Source organism: Chroicocephalus ridibundus, chromosome 4 (genome assembly GCF_963924245.1).
Source record: "Chroicocephalus ridibundus chromosome 4, bChrRid1.1, whole genome shotgun sequence".
Classification (NCBI taxonomy): domain Eukaryota; kingdom Metazoa; phylum Chordata; class Aves; order Charadriiformes; family Laridae; genus Chroicocephalus; species Chroicocephalus ridibundus.
Window position 1 is genome coordinate 27,011,336 of NC_086287.1, and position 27,694 is coordinate 27,039,029.

At 45.5% G+C, this 27,694-nt stretch overlaps 1 protein-coding gene and 1 long non-coding RNA gene across 35 annotated transcripts in view; one reads left to right on the top strand and one right to left on the bottom strand.

Moving 5' to 3' along the window:
• The window catches only part of NRXN3 (neurexin 3), a 1,025,535-nt gene that overhangs the window by 365,013 nt on the left and 632,828 nt on the right, over positions 1 to 27,694 (bottom strand). For 6 of the 34 annotated variants that reach the window (XM_063335027.1, XM_063335023.1, XM_063335026.1 and 3 more), the window contains exon 1: positions 13,571 to 14,514. The exons of the other annotated variants lie outside the window; for them this stretch is intronic. In XM_063335027.1, the coding sequence (XP_063191097.1) occupies positions 13,571 to 13,814 (244 nt within the window). In that variant the 5' untranslated portion in view covers positions 13,815 to 14,514. Of the gene's footprint in view, positions 1 to 13,570; positions 14,515 to 27,694 lie in introns of those variants that run through there. 34 annotated transcript variants of the gene reach the window in all.
• LOC134515717 (uncharacterized) overlaps positions 14,187 to 27,694 on the top strand; it is a 35,714-nt gene continuing 22,206 nt past the window's right edge. The window contains exon 1 of the long non-coding RNA XR_010071085.1: positions 14,187 to 14,288. This is a non-coding gene — a long non-coding RNA (uncharacterized LOC134515717). The remainder of the gene's footprint in view (positions 14,289 to 27,694) is intronic.

Here is a 27,694-nt window from a genome sequence, read left to right on the forward strand (position 1 = left end):
ATTCCTTGCTTACATCACTCCGCCTCTTTCCCTATGGGATATTCTTATCTGAAAGCTGCTGTCTGGGAGGCTTGCATTACTTTAGGTGAAAACACTAAATAGAAAGTACTTACTTCTATGCAACATAGACTGTAACTGAAACACCATGAGTACATGGCAGCTACTGTTTGAAAGTGGACACAACAGGCTTAACACCTATGCAGTTTGGAGGCAGAGCAGAAAACATTTCTGTCAGCATTTAGCATGGCTGAGGTCATTTTTCTTACACACAAATGCACACAAATCCAGCTTTTCTGCTAAGCAATGCGTAGTCTCTCTCTCTCTCACACACACACATATCGTATTTCCAGTCCTAAGAACTCGCTGGTGCAGGTTACTCTTAGAAAGAGAAAGAGGTATGGCTGCCATATGCACAGATTTCCCCAAAGATGCTTTATTCTTCTATCTGGAAACTCTGCCTAAGGAAGCTGGAGGGTTACATCCATATGTCTGGCATTTCTGGACATCCAGTTTTCCCGTGCTTATGCCCAGGTCAATGCTGTAATGCATGTGCAGCGAGCCAACTATTCCAGAAAGACCTGATGCACATGCACTGTACCAACAATCTGCCCACAAATGGTAAATCAAAAGTATTTGAGACACACTGGACTGGATGTATATGCATGTATAATGTATATGCATGGATTAATCATGATGGTCAATACCTCTTGGTAATGTCAGACTAAATATGCATGTGCCTCCTACCCGTGTGCACATAATTCTGCGAGGAAATCCTAGACAGAAACGTAGCCATGCCACCAAGTAAAAGCAATGTGAATGGTGTAGTGGACCAGACATCACCAGTGCCAGGTTGTACCGTCAGGTTGGACTCTGTGCACGGCTGTATTCAGATAGCCTAAACTCCATTAACCACTGAAGCCTATTGATTAGGCACCCTGATGGCTGGGAGTGAAGTGACAGAAAGCAGCAAACCCAGGGACTTCAGCAGAACTCAGGCTGTTTAAATGTGGCAACAGTTTCTGACTCAGCAAACTGCTTTCCCTCTCCATGTCCCATTTTCTCTTCTTAGAACAAGAAATAAAAAACTGGTTGCCTGTCCTCTATCAGTGCTGCGATGCTCTAAGAAGCTACATAAAATGCTTTGAGATAGCAATGTAAAAATAGCATAGCAAAAAGTTAGCATAAGAAACAGACTTCTTGATATTAAGAATGGCATGTAAAATCATTATAACCAGGATAAAACTGCAACGAGTCTCCTTCTCAGTTCTTTACAGCATAAGGTGATCATCATTTGTGAGGTCAAGGAAAAAAACCACAACGCTCCCTTGGGATATACAATTAAACATATCAAAGAGGTTATTTGCATCCATCTGTAGCATCTGGCACTGGCCAGGGCCAGAGACGGAATACCAGACCAGATGGACCAATGTGTATGGCAATTCTTATAATCTTGTGAGATTAATTTCTTCCTTCAGGTTGGATATGTCTCTTCTAATTGTGTATCAGCATCTAACCAAAATTGGTGCTGACATATCATTGATTGTACTGTGAGTTTATCTGCAGCTCAGCATTCTGGGACAGTTTAGTCCCTTGCTTACCTCAACTCTAAGGCAGGATTTCTTTATCAGTGAATTTCTACATTCACTCATACATTTTCCAAGCCTTCTCCTCAGAGATTACTGACAGAATCCATGACTCAACTGTAATTTGAACCAAAAATCTTTTTTAGTTCCTGAATCTTTCCTACTGGAAGACTGTAGACTACAAGACTGTAGACTACAAGACTCCAAATGATTTTCTTATAGCTACAGTCTTGTCTGTGAATTTATAGAGCCTAGGTGTGCATGGCAGGATCCTAAAACCTTCCCACGAATTCTTCTGGAATGACTGCACCCCAAGATATGCAGAGATAGCAAAGATAACAGAAATCTCATCTTTTACAGGAGCCATCCACTGCATATTTTTTTTTTGTATGAGGATCATGTAAGTAATAATGATTATTGAATTTTACAATTTTATCATTATTTTATAAATAATTAGAAACCATTACCACTGCACCATAAAATGACGACATTGCATTGTTATATCACATCAGGGACTCTCTATCGCCATATTTTAAACTTCTGGACTGACTAGGACTTCTGTAAACACAGTTGAGTTCAGCTACATGAAGGCCAGGGACTGAATCAGCCTCACTAGAAGGTGCCCCTGAATCCCAACAGGAAATCCAAAAAGGTTATAGAAAAGGGTTGCTGTGGGATGGTTGCTCAGGCTGTGAAATGGGATAAAAGAAGAAACAAAGAGCTCCTGAAGATAGGACTGCTTTGTCTTTATTCAGTATTCAGGGGGAAACGGTCTCCACACACAGCCCCTAGCCCTTTCTTGAATCTGAACTGCGCTTCCCTACGGACATGAATTACACATAATCCTAAACTTCAGCAGAAATGTAAAAAACAGATACTGCTTCTGAAGAAAAGCAAGCTTCCCTGAGGAGAAATGCTACACATATCCCTATGTACACATGCAGGGGTGCCCTGACAAAAATGCCCGCTATTCAGACACTGCATTTGAATGAACTGCTCCTTTTTGTCTCCTGTTGTGCACCAGGGGAGCACAGGCAGGGCAAGCACACCCCCTGAGGCACCACTGCAGACCGCAGTACAGCCCAGCCTTTACCTGTGCCTGCCCCAGTGACCTTCTTAATAATACAAATGAAGTATTGCGTAGTTCTTCCCATGCTGAGCAGCAGCAGAATCCACCCTTTCTCTCACCACAGAAAATATTTTTTAAAAAAAAAAACCTGCTTTGACTTTTTAGGCTGGTAGGTAATAACCTAAATGTATTAATGTCTCATTCTAGATATTGGCAATAAGACTTCCAAGAACACAGGCAATGGTAAAAAAAAAAAAATTAAAAATACGCTAAATGGGTGTTTCAACCATCACAGGGTAGATGGATGTTTTACAAATGGATATGTAAAAACATACGGAATACTTTGAATTCCAGGTCTAAGATCAAAAAAGCGCATGGCTAAAGGACCACCGTACATTGAACAGCAGCAGCACGGGGCTCTGGTGGGCCAGTTGCAGACCCTACAGCATTCGGCAGAGCAGTCTGAACCTCCTCAGTTCAGATCAAGAGGAGCCAACCCTGCTGCTGAGCTCTGATACTTCTCCTTCCTTTCCTGTTTCTTTAGTGTATTTTTTCCTCCAGCTTCAAACTGTCCGTGTCTTTTGTTGAGAACTACTTGGATCTTTAATGGTTCTTCTGATAATCCTTGCCTCCTTTACTTCTGATTAAAGAGAAAGAAAGAATGGGAACTGTACCCTTGACTGATTTACACTTCACCTTAATTTCTATCTTCCTCCTCTTCTCTCCCTCACCTCTTCTTTCCCTTGCTAGCTGAAATCACCCCAATAACTTTGTTCACAATTTTTTGGTAAAACGAATTGATTGAACAGTTTCAGAAAAAATCTAACTTGTGACAGAAGCAGAAGACAGTGAACAGGGACATTGAAAGTAGAGGTTGGGGTGATGCGGTCAGCTCTTTGGGTCACTGGTGTAAAAAAATCCCCCTGGAGCTCTGGAACCAGCAAAGAGAAATGCATGTCCGTAATGCTCTTTGAAGCAGTAAATGAAACAGTCACCAGCAGCAGAGAATCATTTGCTCCCAGAAAGAAATGACTGAAAAAACTCACTGCATTTAACCACGCAGCCCAGGCTTTCCCCATTTTTTCTGACACTGTATTCTTGGGATGAGGATCAATATTTCTTTGTAGAACTGACTGCAGGAAAAGGTACCAATCCCTCTCAGGGCATTACAAGGATAAATCCCCAGGACTTCATGCAAAGACAGTACCAGGAGCCATAGCACTGTGATGGTCCCTAAATTCAAATGACCAAATATTCCAGATGAAGTTCAAAAATATTTTTCCAGTGTGTTGGGAAAGAACAATACAGTGCTTTTCCTTTCAGATGGATTATGTCAGAGATTTTAAATACTCATCACATTTCTGCACAACAGCATAGGGAAACTGAAACACCTGGCAATATACGAGGTCCTCCTAAAATTCACAATGCAGTATGTCAAGGTAACCCAGTGGCAGAGGTAGGGAAAAAGTTTGGGGGTTCTTTTCCTCAGTTCTGCTCAGTGCTGCTGCTGAGGAAAAATCTCTTCAGCATTGCCCATTGCTAAGTGGGATTTTCTCTGATATCAATGGCAAAATTTCTCACCAAGGAATTCACCAAGGGTTCAGGTTTTCATCACTGCTATAAATCAGCTATCAAGTATTAATTAGTCCAGTAGGGGAGGCAGCTCCTTTTGACAATGTATATTTTCCTAATGATTGAGCCAGGAAAAGTAGCCTGAGTCTATGGCTTGTTAAGTAGAAACCACCCTGTCTGGATAACAATTAGCTGAAACGAAATAAGCTTAGATATACACTACTGGCATTCATATGAGCAGAATTTGCCACCCTGATCTTTGGTTACAAGATATATCCTTTTTTTACTAAGCTAATACACATCAATTCAGAAAGACAGGCACACCCCATCACCTTACTCTGTTCCAGTACTACTACTGCAAGCCTGGCATGCTCGCTGTGCCTAATGTCAGAAAAGCAAGGGATGCTTGCAGGGCACAGACACTTTTCTGCAGATTCTCCATAGAAAAAACCAAAAGCTTAAAAATACGATAGTAAGAATTCTCTGCTCTGTTTCTCTTCTTCAAGCCTATATAAGGTGCTGAATACATTTCTCAAGGAAAATTAATTTCTTTGCCTTTTCCTTGCCTCTAATGAACTGCCTCTGAATGCATGAGGGCACAGGAAGGAGAGCAGACTCCGTGGTGAGATAATAAAAAGTGAAAAGGCATTCAAAGCCATCAGTATCTTTCAAACCTACACTGACGGAAATATGCTGGACTGCAGACAGGGGAGCAAGATCAGAGCAACTTGGAATAGCTTTGGCATTCATTACTTAACTTCATAGAAAAGATGACATTGGGGGAGCAGGGAGTTCTCCTGCAAACCTACAGAGACATTACGGAAGCAGATGTCTAGATACAGGCCACCAGCATTCTTAAATACTGCACTCGGTGGACATCAGCGAATGACAAACTCTTCCGTGACAGCCCAGAACACCATAATTATGAGCAGAATAATCAGAATGTGAAAAAAGCATAAGAGTGGCTACCATTAGACAAACAAATCAAGATGAACAAACAAAGGAAAGAGGAAATGTCAGGTTTTTACCTATTGTTTCCATTTTCACCTCACCAGGTACTAAAAGACCCAAAGTGCCTGTAGGTCAGAAAATGTGTCTATATATCTACAAGCTCCAATAGTCTTTTGAGTGCAACTGTCTCAGATGATCACCGTAACTCAGGGAAGTTACAAGAGTACAAGAGAGTTAGAGGTTTTAATCCAATAAACACAGGAATTCCTAAGTGTTCAACCAGACAGTGAGAACCTTTCCACTGTTAACAGCCAAAAATCTTGGCAGAACCCATTTGCTATATCCAGGTAATGTAATAACCAAATCAAAACTAATCAAGACTTTTTTTCCCTGTTCTTTTCTTCTATTTGAAAACACTTGCATTTCTTCAACAATTTGAGGTCAATTCTTATTTCAGTCAAGCGTGTTCCCTTGCCCTGGAGTATGCAGGAAGATCTCAAGCCATCTTGCAACCTTTGCTAGCACAAGTACATGCTTGTTTTCCTGCTGGACAAAATGAACAGTGTTGAAAACTTTAAATTTTAATAAAACATTGGTAGATCTGGCTTCTTGAAAGCCATGTTTATGTATGTAGATGAGATACGGAGAAACATTATTAATGACCAGTGTGCTTGATACGCAGTTTAGACACAGTTTTAGAGAACTGTGTGTTCTCTCCCTTACCCACTCTGTAACTGCCTTCCCAAAGCTATTTGGGAAACTTCCCTACTTTGCTGCTTTGCCCTCATAGTATGGTTGGAAGCCTTCACCAACGGCGGAGGACATTTGTGCACTGGAACATCTGGTAGCTGAAACAGAAAACATGCAGAACCAGCTAGAAAGGAACACTTCCAGATATCGTCCCTGTCCCATCTTCACTGGCTGGGCTCATTAAGCAAACCAGCGGGAGCAGCAGCGGCAGGCTGCTGCCAACTGCAGGATCCAGCTGCAACAGGGAGTCATGAAGACACTCGCTGGGCAGTGCAGCAGATGTGCAAGGAACCAAAGGGTTCACCAAACACGTCCAGTTCATGCCACCCAGCACAATGCTAAAGATCAAACTGCTGGAAAAAAACAAACTTCACCTCCTCCCCCCTTCTAATCATTTGATCCGCTTGACGTAGATATTCTGATTTGCTCTGAATTCAAAACCACACTCCAAGGATGCTGTAGAGATGGATTTAGTCTACGGTTATTACATGGAGCCTGGCCTGCTGCATAAACAGGCAAGTCAGCCTGATGGTACTTTTTTCCTGAGCCCTCCAGAAAACAAAGTCTTCCCTGATTCTTTACCATATGATATTCACAGAATAAGCAAAGGGTCTTTTTTTAGCAACATCTTGCGTCTTTCTGATTCATTCACCTTGTCCCTTGAGCTTCTGCAGACACAAGGCGCTCTACAGACTGTGAAATATCTTCCACCCTCCTCTTCTCCATCAACAAGAATGCAAAGAGATGAAAGGTGCAAAACTAAGAGATGATAAAGTAAACCTTAGCACTGGATCAATTTAGTAATGTCCTTTATCAGCCTGCTATTCATGCTTAGCAACCACTATAGCTCACACCAACTTCATTTTCATTTTAATACACCATACAGAAAAGCAGCCTAAATATACATCCTCAGATCTAAAGCATATAATCTGTAAACTACAGGAACAGGCAGATCATTTCCATTAGTTTCTCATGTAGCAAAAACCACAATTTACACCCAAAGCATATAATTATATTCAAATTCTAAAAGACAGTGTCGGAAGTACTTTAAATTCATAGTTTGGGGGAAAGTCACTCAGGGGTATAAGTAGTTATGTTTTAATGTGCAAAAACAACACGCGCGCACACACACACAAAGAGAGTGCAAAACAAGTGATTTGTGAGAGTGGCGAGGGAGCCGTGGCGAATTGCAGGCCTCCGGCTCTGGTGGCTGCCTGGAATTCGGCCCAGCCGGCACTCCAGCTGAAATGCTCTCCCGCTCCTCTGGAAACACCAACGCTGGCACATGGCACTAGAGCCCATTCAGGCTTTAGAGCCATGAGGGAAAATGCTACTGGGATCTATGTCCAGAATTTGAAGGTGTCTTTCTTGTCCTTCAAGCAGAGGTCGAAGCAAGCTCCAACATCTAAAGTCCAAGAGGACTATTGGGATTTCATACACTTTTGTGGCTCCCTGCCAGAGATCTCAAAGCACACAAGTACACCAGGACTGCTCACCTCACCTAGGAGATAAATGGTTTTCTCTTCATTTCACAGATGAAGGAAACAAGTCAGAGAGAAAGGCAGTGTTTCACCAAGGTCATAGAACAAATCGGAGCCACTGATCAACAGCATGTCATCTTGTGTGCCGAGGTTACACAGAAGACACGAAACCCACCTTTTTCTCTTTAGCGTAAGTGATCTTTCACAGTTATCAAAGCCCACCAGAACAGAAATGTAAAACCAAAAAATGTCTACCAACCCACAGAGGACCACTATCCTGGGCAACTACACAGACAAACAGTCTTCTTAAGGCACAGCACATGGAAATGGAGAAAATATGGTCATCCTGCATACTTCCCAGACAAAATTTCTGTTGCTTGCACTTATAAGCTCCAGCTCTTTTTTCGGTTACCTTCTGTATGGCAAACCATGGAACTTTCCCACATTCAGCTAAAGACTGTCCTGTTCTTTTTAGTATTCCCACCTTAAATGACCTACGTAAGTTTTCCTGCTTCTAGTGAGACCTTGTGTAAGGAATTTTGAGCTTCCAACAGTACTGTATGTAATAACCCAGTGACTATCGTAACGTTGTTCAAGCATGTATTTTCATGCCATGGCAAAAGAAGAGAAAGAAAGAAAGAAAGAAACAAACAAAACCAACATGCAAAACTGCCCAGCATCTTTAAGAAAAATGTCTTCCATTTTTTAAATGCTGAAATATTACAAAAAGTACCATTCTCATTCTGCAGCATTCTGACTGTGTAGCTTGTGTCACATATCCCAATATTCTTTACAACTTCAATGCCTATACAAAGCGTACAGCAGGATCCTTCATCTGTCTTTGAAATGCAGTCACCTTTGCAGCAGAATGTGGCAGTTGCTTGACAAGTCGGGGCTATATTATCCAAAAGCAGAAATGATAAAGAGAAGAAGAAACCTCTCTCCAGTCCAAATTGCAAAGGAAATATAAGAGGGAAGAAAGCCCTGATCTAATTTTGACTCAGGACTAGCATTCGCACTTTTTTGCAAAATGTGCCATGAGATCCTGCGCAAGCACAAAGTAGCTATCAGAAGAGCATTTTTTTAAACACGTCTGATGAGACTGCACCTTCAGCAGCACGGATCTGAGCAATGTTTCAAAGGGCACAGAGACATATATTAAATCAGAATGACAGGGTTCAACAACAGCATTAGGTTTCTTATGTTCCAGATCTCAGAAGATTATTGGGATCTCCCAGGATCAAGTACCAGGCGAACAGACTTAAGCCTCAGTTTTACAGTACAGCGCAAGCTATTCCAAGTTGGGAATGGTTAATACTGAGCACTCCATGGGACAGCAGAATGAGAAGTCAAAGCACCTTACCAGAAACTGTTTCATATAAAAGTTTGCAAATAGTAAGTCAAATAGTAACCTTGCTTTAAGGAAGCAGCCTTTGCATATACCAGAATTTTCCTGTGTTCAACTACCAAATGCTGTGATTTCTCAGAAGAGCTACACAGCCTCAGCGCAGGGGGGTAAAGCTCAGCTACAGTCACTTAAACAAGACTATAAGGGACTAGTGAGTTTGGATGCTTAGATTTCTGGATAGCCAGCTTCAGACAATTTAAACAGACCTCACCTTCCTTTAAAAATATAAGTCATTGTTAATGTCCCTGAGGAAAGGAATGTAAACATTCAGGCATACAAAATCACTAGTCTTTTAAAAAAAAATGAGGTTTCATTGTTGATAGAGACTAGAGGCAAGCCACGGAAAGTAGACAGACTTCTAGATTTTCACCTTTGCAGAACTTAACTGCAACCCTAGTTTCAGCTCTGAATAAAGTTAATTTTACTGGATCACTGACTGCTCTGTACAGGATGATTTTTTCCCTTTTGTTAAAGCTACCAGCCTTTACTCAAAGTAATCTTCTGATGATGGAGGAACAGGGAAGGTCCTGCTCGGTACCAGGGAACAGGCAGTGCCGAGGACTGAGAACTAGTTTTCTACTTTACAGAAAAGGCAGGATTGCAGTAACAAAGACACTTCAGATGAGTAATAGGTCACACTGGAGGAGCAGCAAGGAGTAGGAGACGTGTATTATAAAGAGGGTACGCTGTCAAGGCTGTATGTGACAAGCTTTGACACTGGTTTGCAGAATACCTGCCTCCTATTTCATGGAAATACTATGTTGATTTGTCCAAGCATTTGTTCTCATTTGCTAATTTTAAAAGAAAGATACAAGAGATAGAAATGCTTCCTATAAATGACAGAACTTCTAAGAACTGACTAAGGCCCGAGTTACACCTACAAGATCTGGCGACTGCTCACTGCCAGCCCTCATGACAAGCCTTCACTTTCTGCTGTGACTTGTGCAACAGCCTGAGCAAGCCTAGTCCCCACAGAGTGAAAACCAAAAGAGAAATGCCTCCGGGCCCACCACCGCTCCCATAGCTGGTACTCTGGAGGCTGGGGCAACCTGCACGAGGCATGGCCTGTTGCCTCCGTACACCCCTGCTCCCCCCCCATTAAGGAGGGACAAAGAAAAAACAGCTGGAGGAGAAAAGGAGAAACAAAATTAATTAATTCATCACTAAGACAAAACACACACAAATCTCTTCATTTTATCTGTCAACTGAAGACATGCATTATTCATCAGCTGAGGCGATGAAGATGTGTAAAGAGGGGCTGTGAAGCCACTGCTGCAGGCTCTGGTAAAGCAGCTGACCCGGCAGGGTGCTAAATAGCTAAGGGGAAGCACAGGAGGACTTTCAAGAAACACAACCCCAACTTTGTTCCATGCGTGGATTTTTTCATCCCTCTGTCCCACAAGCCCTTAGTGAAACAAAGAGGAATCATGGCTTTCCCTTCCTATTGTTTGGGGAGAAAGATTCTGCCAGTCTAGGAAGTTCCTCACATGTAAAAAAAAAAAGTCTTCTGACTTGCTGAAGTCCCCTGCCTGGCTAGGCTTGCTCCCCTGCTGACAGGGAGGTAAACCAGTTACAAAGACTTTCTCCTTGAGAAGATGCGCCGTGCCAAGTTTTACATTTGCAGGGTGCAGCTCAACTACCGGAAAGCACCAGCTTGGTGATTTCAGAATTAACTCTCGTAACACCAGCACTGTAACGACTGCCAGATCTGTGCGCGGTCCTGTACAATTTAAGCCACAAGAAGGTTTTCCACTGATTTTAAAGGAGCACTGAAGACAAACTCCAAACAAGTGTTCGCTGCTTGCAAGACATTTACCTTTCCTCTGTTCTAGATGCTAATCCGCTTCTTCAAACAGACTAAAATCTACTGAGATGTATGAGAAAAAAGCAAAATACAGTTAGATACAAAACCGAGCCACAGTGGTCAGCACTGCTGGACTGGGAGGCAATGTGGCAGGTGAATGCAGTCCTGACCTGATTCCTTCTAAAACCAGTATGAATGTAGCCACCAAATAGGGCAGGAGTCAGAGTGAATTTTTTATTTCCTCATAGCAAAGAAAAAAAAAAATCAAAGTCCCAGGAAACACAGGGAGTGCACGGCCTCCCTGGGATCTGACTCCTCAACAGTCACGGATCCAAATTCCAAGGGCCTCTGTCATCCAACAGTGAAAGAAAACACAAAAATAAACCATGCGTGTGTTTACAAGACCAGCTGTCTTTGTGGTCTCTTTTTCCTATCTCTCTCTGCCACCTCCCCCCAGCTTACTTATGGCCAAAAGGGGTTTCCATGCCAGCTTTGCTACATGGCATGATTAGGAAAAGGAAAAAAAAATCTCATGCTGGCTTATGTACCAGCCTGAGCTCCCCGAGCTCTCCATTCCCCTTGATTCCTTACTGCAATGAGGACACAGAAAAAATGCCTCTCTCTTACTGAAGTTGATAACAGCTTTTGCTCAGGGCTCTTAAATGAGGCTTTGCTGGGCTTTCAGGGCAGATGGAAAAGTCATCAAGGAGAAAAGAACTATCATTTCTTGACCAGGAAACAGAATGTGACTCTCCCGCAGACTCCTGCCTGCCTTTTACATCAAGGCTAACCACTATCACGTTTTGCGACATCCTTGTCTCCTTTCCTCACAAGTGACCTATGAGCCAGACTTTGCTATCCCCTTCCATCATAGGAGCACTCAGCTAGAAAAGCACGTCTGTGCAGGGCCAGAAGAAGAAGAACCGGTTTCAGAAATGAGGGAAAGGACTGGTTGGAAGAAGGGAGGGAAGAGCCCTGGGACAGTTGGTTGAAATGCCGCATGACACGGCTGCAGTAGGCGATAGGAGGATGTGCTAGCAGAGCTGTATCAGGGTTACAGGGATATTGAAACCCGGAGTATCATGGCTAAGCGCTCGGATGACGAGCAGAGCAGTCTGAAAAGTTCAAATAACATAGCGAGGGATGGACCTCCAATTAAGGCTATAGGTACACTGGCAGAATCATAGAAGGAGCTCAGTATCGCAGGTCTGAGCCAAGGCGTGTTGGAGAGGGAACGGGCTCAGGAACAAAGCCAGGAGGCAGATGCTGCGGGTCACAACTGAGCACCAGCAGAGCAGGGCTGCGCTAGCAGGAGGTGCTTTGGCAGAGCTGCTGGCGGGCATAGGAAAAGGGTGGCTGGGAGCACTGCAGGGCAGGTTGCGGGTGCTCTGGCAGTGCGGGAGGGGGGAGCCCAGGGCACTGCAGAACAGCACCATGCTGCAGAGGCGAGGACTCAGGACCAAAACGGCGCTGGGTAAAACAGGTTGAGCTAGACACGCGCGGCCAGTTCTGCAGACACAAGTGGCAGCACCCTGTCAGCCTATCAGTCTCCCACTTCTACCCCAAAGCTCACATCCACCCCAAAAAGCAAGAGAAACACATTCAGGCCCCACATGGGAAGGGAACCAGTGCCATGCCAAACATCAAGACCATCTGTTAAGCACCACCCATGTGAAACTCAGTTATGGGTTATTAATCATTAGCAGCAGGAGCCCTGTTATTCGCAGCAATACTCAAGGACCATGTGAAATAGTCACTACTGTGCAAAAGTTAGGGATATGGGGGATCAGCCAGTCCCTGCCCCACAGGGTTTCCAACAGGAATAGCTAAAGGAAAAGCAAGTTGAGAGGGAAGAGAAGGACAGAGCTGGGCACAATGGCAGAGACTTCAGTCACCTTTCTGGTATATCACTCGCTATCTTTACCTAAAAGGTAGCAGAGCTTAGCTGCTGCAGGATTCACACCTTGGCCAGACCTGACCCTGACCTGCAGCCCTGCAGGCCCTGGGTTGCCTGCCTCTCCTGGCTGATGTGGCTGAAGGCAGAAGCCAAGGGACATAGGGAGATGTGAAAGTGGAGATGAGGGTGAGCCCCCACATCAGCCAGGCCTGGGCCAACTCCTCTCAGGGTGGGCAGACTCAGGAGAGCCAGGCAAAGGCAGCGCTGGCCCGGCTGCTGAGCATTGCTCAGCATTTCAGGGGCAGGATGCTGGCAGGTCCCCCCCTCTCCCTTGGCATCCCTCAGACTCCCTCTTCCCCTTCTCCCTTGCTGCCAGAGTGGAAACCCACTCCCTGTTATTTCCTGGGTAGCCTGGTTTTCCTGGGAAGCCACTGCCAGGCTCCCAGCAGGGATCCGAGAGCAGGGGTAAGGAGACCTCACCGTTTCCTTTGTATGCCCTGAGCCACCTGACAACTTCACCAGGAAAGGCTGCGAGCAAGTGAGAGGGCAGGGTAGGGGAGAAGCCACAGCAGGCACCTCCACTGAGCCCCCGGTGGGGCACCCGGGAGGAGCGGGAGGGAAGATGCACTGCTGCAAGGACCACGTCAGCCGCTACGACTACGCTAGAGCCGGGAGCCAGCGATCCCCTCCCGGAGGACTCCCATTCCCAGCGGGATGGGAGCGGGTGCCCCTCCGCCTGCCCCAAGATGTTCAGCGCTGCTGCCTGGCATGGAGTGGCCCGAGTTCACCCCGGCCCCACCAGCCCCCACCCTCCATCCTGCTGGACCACGCCGGCCGGGGAAGTTGGCTCCGAAAGCGGCCCGTCCACAGCCCTGGGCTCTGCTCAGGGAGGGGACAAGGGAGGAAAGGAGGGTTAATGGGGAGGGGGAGTAACGGTGGAAATATGAGGGGCTGGGAGGACCCCCCTCCCCCGGAGTCACAGCGTCATCCCTGTTCCCTCTGCTGCTCCAGCTGCTCTGCAAAAAGGTTAGAAAGAAACAAGAGCGGGAACCCACCGTGTCCTCCTCGGAGGGAGACAGGGGAGCGGTAGATAGAGATAGGCACAGAGTGGTGCTTGCTGCCGTGGAAGTGATGCTCATACTGAGCCTGAGATACAGACGAGGAAGAGGCGGCAGAAGAAGCCACGTTAGAGGAACTCCACACAGAGCTGACGATACATCCCCAAAAGAGGGAGCACATCCACAGGGTCCAGGCGGGGCGGCGTCCCGGGCAAATGCTGGGGTCTATTCTCAGGTGCATGGTCAAGGCACAGGGCACCTACAGACAGGCAGTCTGAATTCCAGCCAGGGAGAGAGGATAAGGTTCATGATGCCAGGGGACCCATGCTAGCAGAAAGGAGAGTCGCTTCCGAGGCTCTCGGGCGTGCGTGTTTGTTCAAGAGGCAAAGAGACAGTATGTGTCTGTGCGAGAGAGCGTGTGCTGGGAGGGAAGGGGAGGGAAGGGGGAAGGTTAGTAACCACACACAGAAGAATAAGACGCGCCGTTTCCCAGGGCTGGATCTACTGTGCCAGGAACCCCGCGGCCGTACCGAGCCTCCAGGAGAGCGCAGGAAAGCCGCACATGCCAGCGCGAGGGTCCTGGAGCTTGCACTTGTCAGGTTCCTCGAGGATCCCGGAGTCCTTGAGGACTTTTCCCTGCCTGCGATCCCTGCCTCTCACTAAGCTGAGAGGGACTACTGAAAACGAAAAAGAAGAAAAAAGCCAGAGACCCCAGGTAAATTTTTGATATTTTTTTTTTTATCCCAATTCCAGGGGGGGGTCTGTTGCTTCTCCACTAGCAAGTGTTGCAATGCAGAACTGCTAGGCACACGCACACGCGCACACACACACACAGAGATCTGGATTGTTATCCTCCTTCCACCGGATCCAGGCGACCGAGGGCTCAAGCCGATTAACCCCGCGCAGCCAGGCAGGGCAACGTTAGGTCTTCCCAGGCAGGCGGACAGCGGGCAGGCGTGTGGGCAGCGGGCGGGCAGGCAGGCGCAGAGGAGAGGCCGGAGGGCCGGGCAGAGCGGAGCGGCGCGGAGCGGAGCGGAGCGGAGCGGAGCGGAGCGGGACGCGGAGCGGCGCGGACCCGGGGGCGGGATGCTGGCGGCCGGCACGCCAAGTGCGGGCAACTCGGCGGCGCAGGTGAAGCACAGCCGGGGCGGCCGGGCAAGCGGCTCCGCGAATGGGCGAGCCGTATGCAAATGTCCCGGCCGCGACGAGCCAATGAGGGCGGCAGCAGCTCTCCGCAGAGGGACTGGCTGGCTCCGGGGGGAGGGGCGGGGCCGGACGGCGGCCCCGCCCCCGCCATTCATGAGCCGGTGCCTCATACACGCGCTCGACGCCCCCGGCCCCGCCGGCGGGGGGTCCCGGGCCCGGCACGGCCCCCTGGGGGGTGGCGGCGCCGGCGCCGTCAACAGCGAGGAACACCCCGAACCCTAAAAATTATTCGTATGGGAGTTCCCAGCGCTGTCCCGGCGGAGGGGAGCGCACCGGGGAACCGGTGCCCGGCAGCCGCCCCCGTCCGTCCGCGCCCAGGGGCGGGGGCCAGGCCCGAGCGGCCTCGAGGGAAACGCGCCCACCCCCGTCCGTGCGGGGACGGGACGTGCCCGCCTCCCACGGGCACCTGCGGTCCCGCTCTGCCGTGAAGGGGCGGCGCTCCGCGGGCGCGGAGCCGGAGGAGCCGCGGGGACAGGAGTCTGGTGCGGCGCGGAGGGGGGGTGGGGGGGCGCAGCCGGTACTCGGTCCCCTGCCATGCCACAGGGATCCGCTTAGTTAACACTGTCCCCCCCGCGCCGCTCCGTCCTAGTGCTCGTCCTGTGGCCGCAGCTGCACAGGAGCAAAGTGAGAACCGGGACTGTCGGCCCTCATTAAAACTCCATACTGCTTTTATAGATTATTTTTTCCTTTTTTTTTTTTTTTTTAAAAAACGCTCCTGCAACAATAGGCTGAGCCCAAACAGGTATATTTGCACTTTATCCTCGGAGAGTGAGGACTGCAGCCAGAGACTGCAGTCCATAAATTAATAAATAAATGTGGTAGTATCTAGTCATTTATTGCCTATCAATTTGCATGGCAAAAATCCCCAGTCACCCTGGGGAAGCCAGGCACCAACAATGAAGTGACTTATGCAATAGCACTCAGGGAGTCAATAAGGACCTTTGGAAAAGGAGCCAGCGAGCCCCAGGACCGGCCTTGCACTGCACTGCCTCCCTCTTCTTCATTTATTCATTCTAACCAGAATAAATTGTTTATGACTGTAAGTTTCTTTGTTTTCCCCTCTACATCCACATTTGTAGCTGTGTTCACATGCACCTCAGAAACCTGCTTGGCTCATTTCATAAGTATTTCCCTAACGCAGAGATGTGCTCTTTTCGGTCATTGATCTCGATTCGGTACAACACGTCAGTAACTTGTAATGATCAACCCAAGTTGCACACCTAGTACGTCTAGCGGAGCTTGATATGCTTGTAATCTATTTCACAGTAACTTATATTATAGTTTAACTGACCTAAATCAGGGGCTAAAGCAGTCAGAAATACTTCAATGTTTTGTTTAATCAATGATTGTGGATGGTTAAGCTGGAAAGCAAGAATATTACTTTCAAATTTATCCAACATCTGCCACCTAAGAATCTCAGCGTGCTTTAAAATCTTTTATTAATGAAGCCATTCAAGAGCTTTAGGTATTACTACGCCGTTTTGCAGATAAGGAAACAGAGGCTTAGAGGCGTTGAGCCGGTGGGTGACTGACAGACATGGGAACTGAACAGAACAGACACCAAGATTCTCCATCCCAACAAGTACATGCTGTTAGTATAAACGTTTCACTGATTTGGTGGCCATTTGTTAGCCTTAAAGTGTGAATATCAGCCTTCCTCACAACAAGGCACACAGCCGGAGATGGGGGAGAGGAACCTGTGGCGCAGGTGCCTGCTAGCTGGCAGATTTGCACTGCCATGCACAGGGCACAGAGCAGTTTTATCTGTGCAAGACAACTGTTCCTAGCCCTGAGTTTTGTTGAGGAGGCTGGAGCTCCTGCCATGTATGTGATGGGATACCCAGGAGGATCCTGTCTTCAAGAGGAAGCTGTCCCCTTATCCTAACTGTACTTGGGAGAAGAGAGGGAATATAACCTGGCATATCACTCTTGAAAGGCATCCTCCGACCCAGGAGGATGCTGCTGGTATCCACCTTGAATCCCTCGCCACAGAAGTCTTGACTTTCACCCAGACCATAGACAAAGTGGAAATATTTATCATGTAGTTAAACCGTAGGGGACTTGATTAAGGGGAAAGGGGGAAGGATTTGTACTAAATACATATCACTGAATAGCTTATTTGTAAAATACAGGGAATCTGTTCTGAATAAATTTCAGACACAGGTAGTCATCAGCGTTCAACAACAGTAATGCCGTACTTGAGCCCCTGTTGATGCTGGGTACCTCTTGGGCTGCTGCGGGAGGCAGCCCTCCATGGACAATAAATTACTAAGCTCCAAAACAAATCACTGATCCTTTCCCCACTCAATCTGCCACCAACACTTCCCCACAGCTTAAGTGTAGGGGATGTACAAAGGAGATGAGCATCACTTCAAACTGCCCTGGCCAGAGACAGAAAATGCCCGGTACTCCCTGAACAGGAGAAATAGAGAGCTGCTGTGTGTCATCCCTGTGCTGCGGAGTCGTCTTGTCTAACTTCTGCCTTCCAACCTTCCTTCGCTGCAAACCATTGGGTAGACCGCCTTAGGCAAAAAGCAGAAAGGCCAAGAAAGCCAAACTGTAGGAGTACAACATAAATAAAAAAAAAAGGAAAAACGGGAAGCTGGCTATAAATACATCATAGGGTTCCGGTGACACCGTAAAGTACTGGAACTTCACTCTGCCTTGCTTTATTAGGTGTCGGTGGATGTATTTACTGCCCTGTAATTCACAGGTGACTCATTTATTTAGCAGCACCACTGCAGGAAAAGGGCAGATTTCAATTGCAGTTTCCCCTCTTGGGTGGCAAGAGGAAGTTTATAGTCAGAAGTGAAGTTTCAACAAGATTATTCCCACCAGATTTACTTCAAAAGAGGCACTGTTATTTTCCTATTAGTTTAGTTCATCTAGGTAAACATACAGTCTTCCTAAATGCCCTTCCATCTTCAGAACAGAGATGGGTGCCTTAAAGGATAACGGTTCCCATCATAAGTTGCTCCCTACAGATATGAGAAAAGTAGTTGTATTTCTTACATAGCCATTTCTTTTATGAAAAGAGCAGAGGGCCACCATGTTCTGCAGAAATGAGAAATAATAAAGCAATTGTTTCTGAGTTTTAGAATCCCAGAAAGAGAGCCAGTTGGCTTCAAGCCCAGGAAAAGTTTGTACTCTACCTTATTTGTGTCAGCAAGTACAAGTCTCTCTATATTTCCTATTAGATCTTAGCTGTTAATTACTTTGCTGCACTCCGAACTGAAAAAGTCAGCTCTGCTCTAAAATCACAGATCTCTCAAACTGGATCCAAAGGGGAATCTCCGCTAGCTTTTAGCAATACAGGGTGAGTGCCAGAGAGATGACAGCTCTGGCTCCACCCAGCAGAGGCTAACGAGGTACAATCGCTGTATAATAAGGTTAAGAGAATAAGGTCAGCTAGAACAGCCTGTCACCCAAAAGCTTTTCCCAGACTGAACTGTTTCTCTCAAGGTTCAAAACAGTCCCATTCTTTTTTTTTTCTTTCTTTTTTGGATGTACTTTTCCAAGAACAAGGAGGAGGGCGAGAACAGGTTCCACTCGTGAACTTAAAATAGAGTCTCAAATAAAATAAAATAAACTATAGAGGGAATTGCATGCTGTAGAGAGCTTGGCACTGGCATATAGACACCTATGTCTTTTGTCTTTAGCAAGCTACTTCAAATACTGCTGAGGACAGCAGTGACCAAAAAGCTGGTAAGTTCCTCAGCACTGCCAGCAGAATTAACTGCTCTGAGACTAGTCCCTGGTGCCTCACTGTCCTTGTCATCACTGCCTCTCTGCGTGCAGCCTCGAGAGGCGGGTAAGACCCAGCAGCGCCAAAGAATTATCAGTGCCTGCTCATCCAGAGGGAAAAGGAAGGGTTGCTCCACGACAGGGCTGAAGACCACGCACACAGCTGATGCTATGCAGTACTTTTTCTGCATATAACCAACTCGCTGCAGTCTCTGTAGTTCTCAGTTTTATTCTCTACATTTGAAAAAAAGAGCAATCTATTCTTAGGGCTTCTGTGCTTTCTTTTAGCATCCAGTAAGTCCAGTTACCTACAACAGTTGAGGCATATGCCTTACACATTACCAGTGACACAGGGCAGGTCTAATTCTCTTTTCAGCTCGGCTTCAAGGGACCAGTTTGCCACAAGCAACTAACACAGAAGCTTTGGAGCCTAGTTTTGTTCTCATTTATGTCAGGGTGAGTAAATTCAACAGAGGCAGTTGACTGACATCAGTGAAGGGAGATCTGACCCTTGATGTCCATTTGTGAGAAGAGAAATGCAAGCCGATTACAACCAGTTAGCCTGGGCTATCAGCAAGTTAGCCAAACGCAATAGTAACCACTGGGAGCTTTGACAGAAGATGAAGGACACATATTCAGTTCTGTAAAGGGTCCAATTTAAGGGCCAGTTCAAGTTGCAAAGTTCAAGTTTTTATTTTCTGAAATTTCCCACCTACAGTCCTATATTAGTGGAAACAAGCAAGAACAAGTGTGGACACATGCAAAATACAGCATTATACCTTGTTTTGATAAACATTAATCAATTATAATTGGGAAAGAGGCAACGTCAGAATTTGCTAATGCAAACTGACTATAACATGTTAGAATTGGTCCTGTTTACTAGATAATGTATAAAGGACAATCCAGTGTACTCAGCACTATGTAAACTAACAGAAGCAGAGAGTCCCTTCCCCAGAGAGCTTACAGAGTTGCTGGAAAGGCATGAGCCAACGTATGCTGGACCAGCTTTATGAGCAAACAGTACCTTTTTGGGCTTAAGTCTGCTAGTCTGTGAACCTAAGAGAATGAAAAGGCTTAGACACTGGCAACAGTGGCTTCACGCAGGAGCGACTAGTGCAACTGCTTTCAGCCCTGAGCTTGTAAGCCTCCTTTCAATCTTTGCTGAGTGGCTACCTGCACAGGACACCAGCAAGCATCCTCTCTCCTAAAGCTGCCTCAGAAATTAGGACAAGATCCTTCTCACGCTTTGGACCCTCTACCAGCACAGTAATTATGAATGTGTTTTTCCTTAAATGAAGGATGCCTAGGTTTGGCTTACTTCAGCCATCATGAGGAGCTCCTGTTATTCAAGTACCCACCATCTCCCCTTTTGTCTCACAAGCACTTTAATCCCTGCCCCTGCAGTACTTTATCAAAGAGGGCTAAGCAGGCTCTAGTCTGCCCATCAGCACCGTGCTGACAAGCAGACTCTCATCTCACAAGAGAAAACTGATCTTGTGTGGCTGCAGAGCTCTTTCCTCCAGGAAAGCTGTAGCTGCATCCGTCCCTTTTACTCTCAGTAGAAGCTGGGCTCGATGGCAGCTGCTCATATCTTGTCAGGCAGAGAAAAGGGACCTGCTTCTACTTCTATCATTTCAGGCAACGTGACTTTTTACCAAAGGTTTGTTCATACTCAGAAAGATTACAGAAACACAGAAAGACTGGCCAAGTTTGAAGAAATGAAGGTTGCCCACTGCTCGACCTCAGATAGTTATTAGATCACCAATGAAGAAAAGCAGCCTGATGGTTTAATTTTCTAACATTTCTGTCACAGAATTCATAGTTCAGTACCTCTACTACCTACGGTTCACTAATGATACCAGAATAAAATGGTAGTGACCTGTAGCATGTGCCAAGAACTAATTTCCATCATTCGTAACAGCCCCCTCTTATAGGTAGATGACTTAGTAACCAACTCTGCAATTAGCCTGATTTTATGTTGAGCCCAATTAATCTCTAGCCTAACTCCTAGCAACTGATGCTATGGATGCAAGTAGCTACTATGTTTATGGAAGCAAAAATATATGTGTACCTTGCTCTCCCTGCGACTGGAATCAGTGTTGGCAAGTCTAAGGTGAACAGCCTGTTTCCAGCCTAGGTGTGAGCCTCGCCTAGGATAACACGCTGCTGCAATCCCTTGCCTTTAGTGACTCTCACAGCAGCAAGAGGTTAGACACACCAGCAGATCACAGAGGAGGACGTGTGACCTACTGCCATCTTCGCTGTATCTATTCTGTAGATCTAGATTTAGATCTCCAAGGTCTGCCAGTCCAGCACCTGACACACTAGTGCTAAATATTAGCACTGCAGAACTAACATTTATGTCATGAATTCTTAGCGTGGAAGAAAAGAGCTAGGAAAATTATTTTTGAAGAGCTCTGAGTTCTAAAACTTAAATAGTACCTGAAAGGCTAAAGTAGAAAGAGACAAGGAATAGACGGAGTTAAAATATCTGCTGCAATAAATATGGAACTATTTTAATTTTTCCCCATGAGAGCAGAAAGGAGACTTCTATTTTCCATTTGCACTCAAAGAAATCTTGTCTGACACAGAAAGGAAAAGCTGGAAAAACTGTTGCTTTTGCTCCTTTAAACTGGCTTCTGTGCTAATGAAAAGCGAGCTCTCTAATAGGCACTGTGCACAGGCTCCCCTCTGCTTCTCTTCTCTCTTCCACCGATCATCTTGCCTGGCTTTTGCCTGTAATCACCTGTTCGTCTTGCAGCAATAACTGCCAGGTGACTGGTGTTTGCTGTAGTCTCCCGACCGCCAAAAAAAGAATTAAAAGAAAAGCAAAGAAAGATGTAGGGGGAAAATCTTTCAATGACACAAGTGTCTCATCGCCAGCCAAACAAAGAGTGAAACGTCTCCTGCGGCCAAGCCTGCTCATGTGGGAGCTGCTGGTAGGTGTAATTTCCTAAGATGTATACCTTGTCAGTGTGCAGAAGATGAAGAGAAAAAGAAGGTCAGAGCAGCCAAAGCTAAAAAATTGGAAGGACAAAAGAAGACTCTGTGGGGAACAATTCTTCTGCTTTTAACCCTGAAAGAGCCCATGCTGCACAGTCTGTGGCAAACGAACTTACCGGCTCAGGCATAACGAACAATAAGACCATTAGATGGCCTTCTCCTCACCCAAAGGAAACAGCTATTTTTGCATGCGGTGCCTGTGCTACACAACCTGCACAGGGTGGTACACTGTATACAGTCCAGTTGCTCTCCACCACAGTAGAAATGAATTTTTTCCTTCCAAGTAACCAGGCTCATAATAGACAAGACAGCCAAGAACGTCAAGAGGCTATCTAGTCCATCTCTCTGTGCCAAGGCAGGATAAACTTTAGCTACAACATTCTTGGTGATGTTGTCTAACTTGCAATGATGAAGAATCAATGTCTCTGGAAGAAATATATACCAGTGCTCAACTTTATCAACAGGTTTTATTTTTTTTTCCTTTTCACGAATCTGCTGTAGTCAAAAAGTAGCTTGTGACACCTATAAATTACCAATGCATTAATCAGGATATAATTAATATTAGCTTCCCTTGTGCCTGGATAGAAACATACTAAAATATTGTAACTCACAGCAGTATATAACATATTGCAACACTGTAATGGTATATATAAGCATTTCACTAAGTACGTGAGCAACATGACCACCAAACAGGCAAACAAGGCAGACGTGGTTAGTTGCTCATAGAAGGCATCTGAGTTATAAAAAGTTGCAACAAAGGACAAGATAAGCATAAGGGATGCAAACAAGCAGGGCATCCTGCTGAATACACAAGAAACATGGCTGGGAAAAAAGAACAAGAGAAGCAGCGGTGTTAGCAGTTGAAGAGCTCACTTTTGGGAGAGTGAAAGTAACATGAAAACATCAGGTATGAAAAGGGAAATTGGATACGGAAGACAACAAGCCAGCATCACTTCCAACTTCTCTCATCCTTCTCTTCATCTCACCTCTTCTTCTGCATCTAAGACCATCAAGGACAGTAGCTGTTGTCTCAGCTGTCACTGAGATTTTTAGAAGGTTTTACAACTTTCAGAAAACGCAGCTTAGGTCTCTGTAGCATTACGATGGGATGGGTAGCAGTACAGCATCAACCAGCTGTTCCCTGCCGATATATTTAATACTCCTGAGGACAGGCCATGGCTTGAAGGCATGCAACACACCCACACAAACGAATCAAACAGATGGAAGCAAAATACACTCCAGGTCCATTTGTGGCAACTGATGAGAGGACTTAGTGGGACACTCGGTCTCCTGCAGAGAAGCTCAGCAAAAGCACAATAGTGAGAATAAACGTCAGGAGCATGCACTGCTTTAAAAACAACTCTCTCCTTGTGAAGCACCTCACTCTCCTAATGTTCCCCAGGGGCTCAAACTCCACTCCACCCACACAAGCTCCTCCAGTGCTTCAGGTCTCCTGAGACACCAGCAGTTCCCTTGTCTTGTCAAATCCTCTATCCTGCCTGTAATTCAAAGAGTGTTTGTGCTAGTCACGTGGATGCAAAAAGCCTGCTTCCTCAAACTGAACACTTCCCTTTACCCATTACCCTCGTCTCTGAGCAAAATGGGAGGGAATTTGTGTAGGGGGAGGCACCCAGCAGCAATAAAATCCCACTGGAGCTGCAAACGCTAACACCAGAGCAAGCGCAGATATCAGGAGTACATGGGCTTTAAGCACGCAGCAACTGTGAAAATTAGGAATTAGAAACAAAGAAGGGGAAAGAGCAACACACTCTCTCACTGATAGCCTGTTTATAACAAACAAGACGTAAACTACATCCAGCAGGGATGTGCTATTTATTGGACAGGACAGACAAAAAACTCCAGCTACTCACTGTAAAGTGCCAAGGGAAAAGCCAACGATAGGGATGCAGAGATTACATTTAGAGTAGTCAGATGCATACAAACACATGTGCATGCACACACACATGTTTCTGTTTCTCTCTCTCTGCAGCCTCTTTATTTCTTTCTCAGACTATCAGCCAGGGACAACTACAGAAGAAACCAGAAAAGGGGAAAATAGGGAAATGTCTGCATAGAGGGAGCTCACTTGAAGAATCACACTTTTTTTCCTCCCTTCTGAACTTCTAGTTGGTCATACAAAAGCCATCCACACCCTGGACCAATTCATCCCTTAAGTCACCTCCTTCTTAGTTCTAATTAGGTCTGCACAGTTTTAACTAGATGCCATGCATCGCCCCCCTCCCCTTTTTATCAGTCACCAGAAGTGAGCACTCAGGATGGCGACACGCAGTCTGTCATTGACTCCTCCAGGGTACTGCCAGAAGTATGGTGGGTACTGTGAGGATGAAAGAAATCCGAGTGGTCTTCAGGATGACTAACTCTGAATCATTTTGTTTCTTTCTTTATCTGTGCATTCTGATCTCCTCCTGCACAGAAATCAGAAGGTAGCTATTCTGTGACACCACAAGCTTCCAAAAATCCCCCAAAGAGACAGAAAGCAGTATGTGATCAACGGAATAAGCAGATACACAGGTGCTCTGTATAACACCTTTTCTTGCACTGAGAAGCTTCTTACCCACTACCAGCCCCTACACTAGACGTAATCCTCAGAAATGTAGCAGCAGGCGGATAAAAAGAGGGCATCTGATATTCCTGGCTACCTGAAAACACGTTGTTCTACAAGCAGCAGAACTATAGAAATAAATGAGTAGGAAATGAGGCTTCATCTTTCCCCTTTGCCACCCCCCCCATATTCACCATAATAACGTCACCACATCACCCTCAGTCCCCGCCACGTTCTCTCACACTCCCTCTTCTGATGTGCTCAGATTTTTGTCATATTTCTGTACCCCCCTGTAACACCTCTCATTTCCTTCCCTCCTCATGTCTTGCTTTGGTCAAGGAAGAGGCAGCCTGTGCTGTGGCAGATTCAGAGCTACAAGTCTACCAGCTGGTGGAGCAGCCCATACACCTCATCAGGGACGAGGAACAAGTTTTGTAGGAATTCAGTATCTCTGGGTCTCCAACGCTCTTGTCAACTGTCGTGCTTGCTGGCCAGGCACCCAAAGGGGCGATGGCCAGACAGAGTGATTGCAGAAGTGACACTTCCTTAGAAATGCAGACTAAAATGACACTGTATTTCCACACTAGTACAGCCAGCTTCTCACTATGGGTTGTATCGCAAGAAACCTTTTGTAAAAGGAATACCAGAGCTACAGTATGGTATGAGAGATGGGTAATGCAGTGTCTTAGATCTGTATATGGTAATGAAGCATGTTTCAGTTAAAGGGCGACAGAAATAGCAGCACCAGAAGGAAACCTCCAAAGGTGAGTAATTCTGTGACACTTGGATCAAGCATTACTCTCCACTGGAAATGTGAGATTTCATCTAGCAGTGGCAACAGGACCAAGACCGGCTAGAACACAAAGGCAGGGAGACTGCCGCTCTTCCCCATTCGCAAGCATCGATTTGGTGTCAGAGCCAACCACCAAACAGAAATTGCATGGGAAAGATAAATAAATTATCTAATGCATTCGAGGTAGCAGGAAAACATGCAAAAGTAAATTTCAAAATTGGTATGACAGCAGGTTTCCAAATTCTGTTGGGGAAATAGGTGGCATCTGAGGGGAGCCCCCAAACCATCTGGCTATTTGTGGGTTCTATAAGACTCTTTGATCCGTCCCCAGGAAAAAAAAAAAAAGAAAAAAAAGAAAAAGAAAAAGAAGAGCTTTAAGCAACTTATTAATAAAATTTTCATCTAGAGAAATATGTCCCTAAAAAGCTTCTGCTTTCAACGGAGGATGGTCTAATCGTTTTGTTTTGCTTTTTCCCAGCAAGCTGTATCATAACAAATCGCTCTCATTATCAGGTTTTCTTAGGTCGCTAGTTACAGACTGAATATAATACATATCCAGATGTTTATACAGAGCTTACTGTAGCTTAGGTTACATAAGTCATGGTAAAAGAATCTATAGGTTTAAAATCAAGACTAGACAAAGCACTGAGACTACCACAGGCAACAATCCCACACCATCCAAGTAGGACAGCTGGCATTTAGCAGATATTTTTACTTCCATCCATCTTCATTTTTCTCCCTCTCTACCTCCCATTTTTGTAATTGCCCATCCCATCCTGCACAGGAACACACACAGGCTCACCCACTCACTCCCATTTCTTCTCTTGCCAAGAAGAGCATCCTGCGTGGGATTCAGTCATTTGTTGTCCACAGAACTTCTGGTGTGTGTTTCTCTAAATAGCTGACATCTGGAGGAGCTAGATGCTACTTATACCCTCCTTAGCACGATCAGATGCTGCTAAAGAATGTGAACAAAATGCCTCATTTTTAAAATATCTTCTCTTTACCGCCTCTACTTCTTTCTAACAGTTTGGGTTTTTTTTTGGGGGGGGGGGTGGGGGTGGGGTTCAAAGTCCAGTACATATAGTGATCAGCTTTCAAAACCGTTGTTGGTGGGGACACAAAGAGACCAATATAAAAGTATACACTGATAATCCATTACTTCTGCTGTCCAGCACTCACTTCTGTGATGTACCCACTAGTTTTTAGGAAGAAAGTATCACTCTAGAACCTTGCCACAGAGATAGGAACACAACCCTGGTACCCATGGTGGCATTCAAATTCTTTAATTACTAACTAGACCTCCTCCTTCCTCTTCATTATTCAAAAGACACCTTAATTTTTATAGCAACTAAAACAGGCGTCTTACAAGACTACAGAATTTTCTAATGATACAAACCTGTTTCACTTAATGATTGTTTCTGCCTTACGAACAAATCAGGAGTCCACAATAACATGAGCCTGCAGTTAAAGAAAGGAACGCAGAAAGGGGAAGATGTTACATTTACTTCCAGCATGCCTCAATTTTGACTGCTTGATTTTGCAACAAAAGCCAAAATCACTTAGAGCAGGGTTGTTGGCTTTTTTAATGTTCTCTTTCAGAGATACCTATTCTTGTGCATGTGTAATCTTTACTTCAATTATGTATGCCTTCATTTAAAAAATACAGTTAGGACATGCATGCCTCAGGTCACCCAAGCAAAAGAAATACAAACAGCCAGCAAAGTGACGGGTAGCACAGATGCACCTAAATTGATTAAATTGCTGTTGCTAGAACACACACACTGCAATCTCTTTCCCTTTTGGTTTATTCAAGGTACCCTGTCATCCTTCTCCAATCCTTTCCAAAGTGCTCTTGTTAGCAGGTTGAAAGAATTAAGTTAAGTTGACTCACCAATATTAATAGGTCTCTCTAATTCAATAGCAGCATGTTCAGAGAATGCCACCTGCCTTCTCTTTAAGCAAAAGATACTGAAACGCAGCCAACACTTTGCCCAGCTGTTTCAAAAGCTAGAATTAGACACACCTGTTTTAACAGTTGTTTCAGCAGCTGGACATGGGGATGTGGATCAATAAGATTTACTCACAGCTTTCTCCCCTCAGAGCCTTAGTGCGACTTTAGTGCCTCATCCCGTGTTTAGAGAAATCTGTGCTGTAGGGGATAGTGTGAATGAATCAAAAGAGGTCAGGGTGTTCCTCTTCCCTGCTGCTGGACCTTGCTACAGTGCAAGAGAAACTGCCTATTCAGTGGACTACGGGATCAAGATACTGGTCTTGATCTAGTAGTATACAAAGACAAGGTCTTGAACCATACATAAACCAATGCAGTGATAAGCTGCAGGTATCATAAAACTGCAGGCTTCTGAGGTCTGTACCCTTCCATTCACTGCAATGAGTTGTCAGTGCTGATAGCTAAAGCCAGCAAGGCAATCCTGCCAACTTTTCCATTACTGATCTTGGAGTAATCCAGCTAAAATGCAAAACTCACTTCCCTAGCACCTAAAGCGCAACTCTCCCTCCTGTTTTCTTCATGTTCAATATGCACCTCCACTACAGAAACCTATGGCATGTTGGAAACAGAAAACACTGAGATGTTATAAAAGAACTGACTGTAAAGTAAAAGATAGAATAAATTAAATCTTACTGAAATTACACTTTGAGCATTAGCTGGAGCTGTTTCCAAGCTTCTGTATCTGACCAAGTTGCTTGACAACTGCAACACCCAAAAGGAAAAGGCAATTTCCTAAAGTTGCTGTATTTCACAATCTAGTTCTGTTTGCCTTTTTCCCTGAGGCAAAATCAGTTTACACAG